Source organism: Megalobrama amblycephala, linkage group LG16, assembly GCF_018812025.1.
Source record: "Megalobrama amblycephala isolate DHTTF-2021 linkage group LG16, ASM1881202v1, whole genome shotgun sequence".
NCBI classification, from domain to species: Eukaryota; Metazoa; Chordata; class Actinopteri; order Cypriniformes; family Xenocyprididae; genus Megalobrama; species Megalobrama amblycephala.
In genome coordinates, this window is record NC_063059.1 from 14,594,069 (window position 1) to 14,605,084 (window position 11,016).

At 35.5% G+C, this 11,016-nt stretch overlaps 2 protein-coding genes across 2 annotated transcripts; both read left to right on the forward strand.

Moving 5' to 3' along the window:
• Window positions 1-742: 742 nt before the first annotated feature.
• or71aq2 (odorant receptor, family 71, subfamily AQ, member 2) lies at window positions 743-1,952 on the forward strand. Its single transcript, XM_048161325.1, is given in 3 exon segments — window positions 743-820; window positions 935-1,248; window positions 1,250-1,952. Coding segments are annotated over 2 exon segments (939 nt in total). The 5' UTR covers window positions 743-820; window positions 935-948; the 3' UTR covers window positions 1,889-1,952.
• A 4,647-nt stretch (window positions 1,953-6,599) lies between these two features.
• Window positions 6,600-8,820, forward strand: or71at1 (odorant receptor, family 71, subfamily AT, member 1). The gene is made up of 2 exons (XM_048161819.1): window positions 6,600-7,463; window positions 7,559-8,820. The coding sequence occupies exon 2, from the start codon at window positions 7,566-7,568 to the stop codon at window positions 8,544-8,546; it is 981 nt and encodes a 326-aa protein (XP_048017776.1). The 5' UTR covers window positions 6,600-7,463; window positions 7,559-7,565; the 3' UTR covers window positions 8,547-8,820.
• The last annotated feature ends 2,196 nt before the right edge of the window (window positions 8,821-11,016 follow it).

The window sequence follows — 11,016 nt, forward strand, 5'->3', positions numbered from 1 at the left end:
CAAAAAGTATGTGGATGACCAACTACTTCCAGTGAGATTCTGAAGTGTGCATATCCATCCATGGAGGCAAGTTAGCGATGGAAGGGCATAAAAAAGTAGCACAATAAACACAGCCTAAATAGAACGCCCTAAGACCTTGATCACTTGGAGTCTGCTACCCCAGATTTAGGAAGGTTTGCGGGCGTATGTCTAAAAGTGGAATTAAATGTAGCCCAGGGTTCGACAGAATCAAGTGAGTGCAAAACTAGACCAATGCTGTGGGGGTGCCAGGAACAAACACACTCGGATTCAGACTGCAGTAAACATGCCCTGTGTGAAAGCCCCCTTAAAGTACTACGAACAAGTGTTAAATATTGCACCATGCTTTCATGGCTGCCAGTATGTCTCATCAGTTCAACATCACTACATATTTTCCTTTTTGGAATCAATAAACCCCCTTTTCTATTCAAGAAAACATGCTAGTCGCCAGGATGCCATGAATTCAAAATTGACAAAATTTGATCAAAATTATTTTTATTTTAATGCAAGTTACTGCAACATTTCTGATGGGTTTTTTTTTTTTTCAGTACTGGAATTAATTAGTATATGAATGATATGCATGTGTGTGTGTGTCAAATCTATGTAAGAATCTGTGCTATAACATTTCCAGCTTGTGACAATTATCATGCATGTTCACATCATTTGTCTTTAGGGGATATAATGTGGATGAGGTCAGTAGGATGACTGTCTATATAAGACAAACGAGTTTCAACTTGATCTTGTAGTTGACATGATACTGTAGTGTCTTCTTTTTGAGAGATATTAATCAAGGGTGCATGAGGTGAGTGACATACTGACAAATGTTTTAAGGCTTATTTTTTTATTTCATAAAGGGTCAGTTTGGGGATTTAGTGAAATGAATGTCAAAGTACTACTTTTCTCTTATTTTCCACAGATTCCAGAGTCATAATGGAGAACTTATCCATCGTAGTTAGTTTTGAGCTAACCCTGGATCCATTTTACATCCCTCCAGGAGCAAAATATCCCATATTTCTTTTGGGCCTCTTCATCTACATGTTCATTGCCTTTTGTAATTTGACCCTGTTGCTCCTCATCATTATGACACAAAGTCTCCATAAGCCAATTTACTTCATTATGTTCAGTCTTCCTCTGAATGATTTTGTTGGAATCACTTCCATGCTTCCCAAGGTTCTCTCTGACATTGTTATGGAAACCAATAATACATACTACCCCCTCTGTGTGCTCCAAGGGTTTTCTGATCCACATGTATGGGGGTGGTGTTTTGTTCATCCTGGCTGCCATGGCTTTTGATCGCTATATTGCCATTTGCATGCCTCTGCGATACAATGCTCTCATGACACCAAGGTTTGTGATGGGAATTGTTTCTATTGTATGGGGCCTTGATCTTTTTTTCATTGTTTTGCTGTTTTCCTTACAGAGCAAGTATTCAAGATGTAGATCTATCATTCTGAATGTGTTTTGTGACAATCCCTCTCTGCTTAAGCTGACATGTGACAATACCTCAGTTAGTAACATCATAGGCTTGTTCACCACAGCCATGATGCAGATTATTAGTGTTTGCATTCAAGTATTTTCCTATGTGAAGATTTTGATTGCCTGCTTGGCCACGAGTAGGTCTGATGCCAAGAGAAAGGCCATCAACACCTGTGTTTCTCAACTGGCCATTTTCATCATATATGAGGTTGTTGGAACTTTCACCATCTTGTCACACAGGTTCAAAAACATAAACGCAGACATGCAAAAGATTATGGGGATGCTCATTTTTCTAGTGTCTCCACTTCTGAATCCAATAGTTTATGGATTGAACAGTCATGAATTACGAAATAATCTGCTAAAACTCATACGCAGAAAAATCTCTAAAATGTAAAATATCTGTAAAATGTATTTTTGTCACTTATGCCAAGAAGTCCAATAAAACTCTTTAAATATTAGTGTTATTAGTGCAGAATAATAAAAGTGTAGCGGGGTGTAACAACAATATGACTTTAGGCATTTTTAATCACAAGAAAATGCACATAGCCTAAATTACATTTAATCTGCTAAATACACTTCATTTTTCAGGTTGATAGTTTGACATTTGCTAATCTTATATAAACAAAATTTCATCTGGACTTCATTAAACTTGTATTTCATTGAAGAAAATATCATTAATGAAAAATGTATTACACTTTTGGGGGCCTCAGAGATTGGAGGTATAAAACAATGGTATAAAACATGAATTTTCACATGATTCTGATGTACACATTGATACGTTCTACAAACTGTTTATTTTGATTACTTTGTGTGTGTGTGTGTGTGCATGCACCATTACTATTAACTTTTTTATATTTCCAAAAAGTTCATGTGTAAATGAGCATGGCAAAACGGAGAGTTAAAGCTTTAATATCTACTGGGTTTTGTTCAGCTCAGATGAACATCTGATGTAATCTGATGTAAAAATTCAGTGGTACATTTAGAAAACCTTTATTTTTTATATATATATATTTTTTTAAACAAATATGTACATTATTGGTGTCTCTGGGACCCTGGACGTAAAACAGTCCATCACCAATCTATAACAGTCCAAAAGAGATTAGGGGGTTAGTCATATTTTATTTCTATAACAATAGATTCATAATTACTAGGGAGCATTACTTTCAGTGGAAACTCATAACTTTACTGTGGGAAAAAAGAGTGCTGTCATGCTTTGGCCTAAATGTACAGCAAATATACTTTCAAACTTTTTTATATAATGTCCATATACTGTAAGCATAATTGTTGATGTAATTGCCTTTTGTATCACTGATTTCAAGGCATATATTCACAGAGTTGGGTAGATTATCCAAAAACTGTACTCAAGTAAAAGTTTCTTATAGAAATATTTACTTGAGTAAAAGTAATAATCATAATAGTTACTTGAGCTGATCATCGCTACTGAACATCTGGACACAAACAACAATCAACTAGGACTGATCTTTTTCGGCCTGTTGTCCAAAATGTAATCAAATGTACATTTCTGCTGGGGCGTGCAAATTCTAAGCAAAGGCATTCCTTTTCAAGACGAACAGGTCGCCCGCCACTGCAGAATACCCCCAAACTGAGGGTTGGCAGGTGTCCATTTCATACACTGTTAACAATGGTAGCCTATTTAATGTATAAATTAAGGTATACAAAAAAGCTGGTAATGTCATACTTTGTAGTAGGTAGTGGTATTGTGTACTTAGAGTAGTAATCTTTTTGTTTTAAAACGTATTACCTGAAATTAAATTGACAGCATACGCAGATGTTCAACTAGGTCTAATTGTCACGGAATCTATGAGCGAATACTCGCAGAATGAGTGTTGACAGGTTTATTGACAAGACAAGTGATTAGACAAGATATTGAGGGAGAGGTGGTGATAACAGTCCAAACAATAGGGAGGTTGGAGGCACAAAGACAGGCAGAAAGAGGTCTTGCTTCTTGGTAGAAACTGTGAGTGGTTAGGGAACCTCTGCCTGCAGGACTAGACAAGACAAGACAAGACAAGACAAGAGACTGATAGCGGAAACCAATGCTAAACAAAGATTAGAACTACTACTAAAGTAGTAAGCCGGCATTTCCTATTACAACCCTAAATAAGAAACCACTTTAGATGATTCAGTGCGTGCAAGGAACAAATATTTTTAACTGATTCGCAAACCGATTTATGCAGTTTTGCTAACTTGTTTGATGAAGTCTTTGAACAGAATCAACTCAGAGGGATTCATTTGTGTATGGGGCATCACTCATGCCCCAGAAAAAAAGAGACAGCGAGCTTGGAACAAACTGTATTTCTTAACATGTATTGCATTAAAATAAAGTAATCAGAGGAACATCGCCCAGTCTAATGAAGTAAAAGTAAAGTTTTTTCATTAGAAATTAGGGCTGGGACAATAAATCAATGCATCACAAATCAAGAAATGATTCTGGATCTATTCTGAGATTTTACGAATACATTGCTATTCTCTCTCAAATAGATTCTAAGCTTAGTTTTTAACAGTAGATGGCTCTACGTGCTTTATGATGAATCCGATCTGGAGCGGATAGAGAGATGTCGAATATGGACTGGAGTGTTGGAGATGATGACACCGTTCTTGATGACTCCCACAGTGAGGAAAGGATCTGCATATCCACAAGGTGTAAATCCACAAACTCTGCAAAAGGACGATGATCCTTCCCCAACAGCAGCATTTGGTTGAGGATATCATCCATACTGGCTCGGATCTTGCGTTTTCCGAAGCAGCACTTGTATTACGGGTCCGCAGTATATATTTACTATGCGGATATTTACTAGAGCAGATGGGAATTTCCCTTTCTCTTTTGTTCATATCATCATGTGCAAACTAATTATGTGTGTTTGCAAGCTATGATTTATGATTCTTTTTGTGTTTGAGATTCTAATAGTAATATTCAGCCTGTCATTAAGACTGGTAGTTTCTTGGCTGCATTTAATTTTGAGAAATTAAATGAAATATTTGTCTTGTTTTGAGAAGTTAGATGCCTGTATGAAAATACTATATTCAGCCTTCAATTCAGACCGAGTTTTCTTGTCTGGTTGATTTTTGGCTGCATTTAATTTTGAGGAATTTAATGATAAATATTAATCTAAATGTTATAATATGTTGCTGCAGCTGTCCAGCTCCAAGGAGGTCAAAATGCTGAGCATCGAGTTGGGGGAAATTGAAGATTCACCATCTCAATCCCCTGTGTAGAGGAGCTTGTGGAGATTTTAACCATGACCAAGTTATACATCATATGGCAGGCCGAGAGACGGGATGCCGTGGGGGGGTGTGAGGTGACGTGCTCTGATGACGTGCTCTGATGAAGTGATCTCTCGTGCTTATACTTCAAAGAGTGTGAGCGATTACTTCTGGCATCAGGGTGCATTGAGACCTCACACACCGGATGCTCAAGGCAGTTGGACATAGTGGTGTATTAGAGGTAAAAAATGATATAAATACTGTTCGACAAACCAATCGTTTCATGTCTTAGGACATCAATGTGTTGCCACAAGCCGCAGGGTTTAATTTGGATTTGTCTGTGCATGTTTTTTTTACCCTTATAGACGAAGTTCCCATTGCCATGCATTATACGACTGACAGCGGTTGGAGTTAAAAATCATCATTTGTGTTCTACTGAAGAAACAAAGTCACCTACATCTTAGATGCCCTGGGGGTAAGCAGATAAACATCAAATTTTCATTTTTGGGTGAACTATCCCTTTAAAAAGGCAAAAGAACACATGCACATTTTCCTAATATGATAATTAAAAGCCAACAGACTGATGATGGCATTTTCTCAATATGCGAAGTGCGGGACAAGGGGTGAAAATGCTGTGCGGTACAACGCAAAGCGGGACAGAACCGAAGCCGAAGAACATGTTTTTAAAAGATATAATATATCTAATAATATAAGTCTATATATAAGATAATATAAGTCTAAGGTGTCCCCTGAATGTGTCTGTGAAGTTTCAGCTCAAAATACCTCTTTTTTTTTTTTTTATTAATTTTTTTAACTGCCTATTTTGGGGCATCATTATAAATGTGCCGATTCAGGGTGTGCGGCCCCTTTAATTCTCGTGCTCCACGCCCCAAGAGCTTGCGCTTGCCTTAAACAACATAAAAAAAATTCACACAGCTAATATAACCCTCAAAATGGATCTTTACAAAGTGTTCGTCATGCAGCATGTCTAATCGCGTAAGTACAGTGTTTATTTTGATGTTTACATTTGATTATGAATGAGTTTGATAGTGCTCCGTGGCTAAAGCTAACATTACACACTGTTGGAGAGATTTATAAAGAATGAAGTTGTGTTTATGAATTATACAGACTGCAAGTGTTTAAAAATGAAAATAGAGACGGGTCTTGTCTCCGTGAATACAGTAAGAAACGATGGTAACTTTAACCACATTTAACAGTACATTAGCAACATGCTAACAAAACATTTAGAAAGACAATTTACAAATATCACTAAAAATATCATGATATCATGAATCGTGTCAGTTATTATTGCTCCATCTGCCATTTTTTGCTATTGTTCTTGCTTGCTTACCTAGTCTGATGATTCAGCTGTGCACATCCAGACATTAATACTGGCTGCCCTTGACTAATGCCTCGATCATGGGCTGGCATATGCAAATATTGGGGGTGTACATATTAATGATCCTGACTGTTACGTAACAGTCAGTGTTATGTTGAGATTCGCCTGTTCTTCGGAGGTCTTTTAAACAAATGAGATTTATATAAGAAGGAGGAAACAATGGAGTTTGAGACTCACTGTATGTCATTTCTATGTACTGAACTCTTGTTATTCAACTATGCCGAGGTAAATTCAATTTTTGAATCTAGGGCACCTTTAATATTTATTTTAGACCGTATTTCAGTGACTTAAGTTTATTGTTTTTTCAATAACCACGCATAAAGGTTATTCTCTCAAAAATACAAACATGTACATATCTGTTGCTCACATATTATGGTAGCCTAGTACGTGCTGAATACAGTGTAATGACACTTTTTCCATTAATATGTTTATAAGCAACTGAAAAAGCACATATGTCAGGGCATGTCAAAACTTCTCCAGAGCCCCCAAAATCCTCAGACCCCAGAGGGTTAACCGAAAGAAGGAAATATCTAACAACAACAACAACAAAACACTTTCCCCTTCAGTCTGGAAATGCTACAAAGCTTAAAATCTTAACAGATATGAAAAGACTGGCCATCATTCACTTGATGACTTTGTAAACAGTTATATAGAAAAAGTGGGAATCATACACTATAATCAAACCACACACTACAGACTTTTAAGTCATTCCCAACACAAACTCAATTAGAAAAGTGTGGCTCATTGCAAGGAGATAAATAAAAATTATAACATCTAAATAAGTTAGTAAGTAAATACATAAATTGTTTGATATGTTCTGATTGGATGGAATTGTAGGCATAGTCTACCCTGAAACTAAAAATTGTCTTATTTGCTCTGACTTTCAGCAACTAGTGTTGACTCAAAAAATCTGGGCAAAAGTTTTGTAGTTTATTCTACCCTTTAGTGTTCAAAATACTGTGTGGTATCATTGTTTTCAATAATGTTGTTTTCAACACTAATCTGTTAGCATCTCAAAAACTATGTTTTATGGTTTAATGACCACTGAAAGAATAAAAAAGGGAAAAAGATTTTTCACTGTTCTAAGATGGCAAATCCAGCTGAAACAGGGTTGAAATGCAGTGCACATCTCAGTTCTGTTTTAGACACAGACATTACATCATCTGGCTTCAAATCCCATCAAGTTCCCGAAGACCATCAATTGAACTTTGACTTCAAGTCCCATGATGCTTGTCTGTGAACATAAATCTGCATAAAAGGCAATGTTGTACCATAGCTTACAGTATGCATAAGGCATAAGTTTTATTCAGGTCATGCAAGAATTATTGTGACATACATTACAAAGGTAAGTTTGCAAGATTAATTTTTACATGTGCTATTTTGCAAAAACTGTAATGGTATAAATGTACATCATCATTAATGTTTTTTTTTTCCATTAAGGTTTTTAATGGCTGTAAACCTTTCATATCCAACTTTCACATTCAACCTTAAAATTGCAAAATTTGATGTCCATCCAAAAGCAATATATCCTGTGTTCTTCTTTGGAACTCTGATCTATGTGTTCTCTGTGTTCTGTAATGGAACCATTCTTGGACTGATAATCACCCAAAGAATCCTTCACAAGCCGATGTTCTACATCCTGTTCAGCCTCCCTCTAACTGATTTAATTGGAATCACTTCTGCTCTGCCCAGGGTGCTTGTGGACATTATAACAGAAACAAATGATGTGTATTACCCTACATGTGTTCTTCAGGCTTTTTTGATACATATGTATGGAGGTGCAATACTTTTTCTACTGGCAGCCATGTCGATTGACCGGTACATAGCAATATGCAACCCACTCAGATACAATTCTATTATGACTCCTGGCAGAATATGTGGACTCATTGCGCTGGCATGGAGCATGGACCTTGTCTTAGTACTTGTTTTATTTTCCCTTCAATCTAGAATGGAGAAATGTAATTCTTTCATTGCTAATGTGTACTGCGACAACCCATCTTTGCTTTTACTTTCATGTGGAGGGGATTTTACAGTGAACAACATTTATGGTTTATCAATAACAGCATTTATGCAGGTAATCAGTGTCTCTGTCCAGCTGTACTCTTATATGCAAATTCTCATCACGTGTATAAAACAAACACATTCTGATTCAAAAATAAAGGCTGTAAATACATGTATGGCCCAGATCGCTACATTTTTTGTCTTTGAAATAGTGACAACCATTGCTATATTATCATATCGGATCCCTAATTTTTCTTCCAGTGCACAGAGGATTTGTGGTTTGATGATTTACACAGTCCTTCCAGTTGTCAATCCAATCATATATGGAATGAAAACTAAAGATATCAGAATAGCTTTCTTTTTGGTTTTGAAAAGGAATATAATTGGTCCAGGTAAAAATGCATCTGTTGTTCAAAACAGAAAATAATAATTATAATTGAATGTAATGATTTTAAAAAAGTTTCTTGGTGTGGTGTTCTGGATGTTAACGTTTAACTGTATGGATCATTCTCGTTAAACTGAAATGTTTAACAAGGATCGTCAGATAATTTAATAATAATATGATTTTATTACATCATCTTTTAGTGTGAATAATTTCTTTGTAATTGTTGTGAAGACATTAAAATCATATCCAAATAACTATTGTTATGTGTGCATACTTGTTATACTAGGCTTTTTTGTGTGTGAATATAAATAAGTAAAAAATAAAATAAATAAATAATTGTGGAATATACGTTGGATTTGAGGATTTGTATATTATTACTTTATGAACAAAGTGCTTCTGATTCTATTTCCTCATGTTTTATGTTTAGTTTATTTATTTTCCTTTCGGATTTTTTTTTTTTCATCTGTGGCACCCTTCAGTCAACAATAACAACAATTAGCAAATACAAACAAACATCAACAGATTACAACACACACACACACACACACACAAAAAAAAAAAATCATAGAGAATCATCATTAGACCTGCAGTTAATATTACATTACAGACAATAGTCATGGTGAGAGAATGAAAGTAAAGTTTCTTTGTCATGAAATAAAGAGAATAAATATGAACAAATTGTGAAAATAAATTATTATAAACCCTAAATCTAACTACTATGAACAGAAATATTATTTCTCCACAAAGATTCTCCATAAATTTTTCCTGCTACCAGCTGGTGGCGATAAGATTATAACTAAATTTTGGTGTGTAGATGTCTTCAGGCCAGGGCACTTATCAAATGTGACATTTGAGGCAGATTGGACATTGTATGCTTGAGTTACAACAACTTCCTGTTTCATGACGATAATAGTATGCTTTAGCACTCAGCTAACTGTTGCTAGCATGTTTTAGAATGTTTGTAGCATGTTTAGCAGGCCGGCACAGACACGCCTTTCAGCAAAAAGATCTTTGTAATTTAATGTTGCAAAGGCCTTTACATTATATTGACCAAATAAGATGTTGATCTGATTAAATCTCTAGGAGGAGTTCGTTAAAGTACAATGTCTGGGAATGGCAAAAACTGTAAAAATTTTGCAGAGAAAATTCAAAATATCTAATTTTCTGTTGAGTTTTCAGATTTTGCTGTTACGTGAACTTCATACTTGTACGTGAAAAGTAGCGCAAAGTGCGCTTTAATGAAATTTTGTCGATGCCGCTATTGAGCCATTTTGCAACAATTAATTCTGAAACACATATCAGTTGTAAATTTTCACCACTTCTGAAGTGTGTGCAAAGTTTCATGAGTTTTCGAGCAAGTTTAGGCCCTCGAAAATGCGATTCATTTCGGAGAAGAAGAATTGACTGAGCAATTACAATAGAGTCCTCACACCATCAGTGCTCGGGCCCTAACAATACATTATTCATTTAATTTGAGTTCTGATTGTAAAATAAAATATTGTTAATGCAACACAGCTTGAACATACATATGAAACATTTGAGGTTTTGGTGACCTTTATTCCTGAATATATTTTCTTAATGTGTATGTGAACTTATGGTAGTCATCTGTGGCAATGAATAGTTTATAAGTTGCTGTAGTGATTTCAATAGTAGAAAACAAAGCATTACTAAAAGAAAAAAATGTGCCACTCCATAAAATTTACATTTACAAAAATGAACAAATACAAATATGTTTAAAATGATTTACTCACACATGAGCCCTCCAGTTATATCAGTATAGTCTAGAAAAAGCCTTTATCTTACATAAGGCAGGTCATCATCACATGACCAGCTGAATACTACTCACTTTATCCTATTTTCAGAGCAAATATCCCTGTAAAAAAGACTTTTCTTTCAAGGGCGTCTGTCAAAATGTTTTTGAATTTTTATAGGTAACAACATAAGCTGCCAACTTTAGTGTCACAAAAAATTTACACATGATATCACAATATTTTCACACAAGGAGACGTTTAACCCTCTGGGGTCTGAGGATTTTTGGGGCCCTGGAGAAGTTTTGACATGCCCTGACGTTTGTGCTTTTTTCAGTTGTTCATAAACATATTAATGGAAAAAGTGTCATTACACTGCATTCAGCACAAACTAGGCTACAATAATATGTGAGGAACATGTATGTACATGCTTGTGTTTTTGAAGGAATAACGTTTATGCGTGGTTATTGAAAAAACAAAAAACTTAAGTCACTGAAATAAAGCCAAAAAATATATATTAAATCTGTGTTCACAAGACTTCTGGGTATTGGAGGTTGTAGGGTATTGGAGGTTGCTTTAGAATGATGTAAAAATTATGCTGCCTACTCGTTCATGTAAAACAATATAGAGATTTAAATTCTGTAAGACACTTTTTGTCAAGAAACACAGTATGCGTGGAGGCGTGAATCATTATGAATAATGGGTCATTTACACCTGAGAAGACAAAAGAATCGCATAATGAGTTGTAATGACCTGCATAAATA

Bases quoted from the DNA above. Each gene is read 5' to 3' on its own strand.
- or71at1 (XM_048161819.1), top strand. From the start codon at position 7,566: ATGGCTGTAAACCTTTCATATCCAACTTTCACATTCAACCTTAAAATT.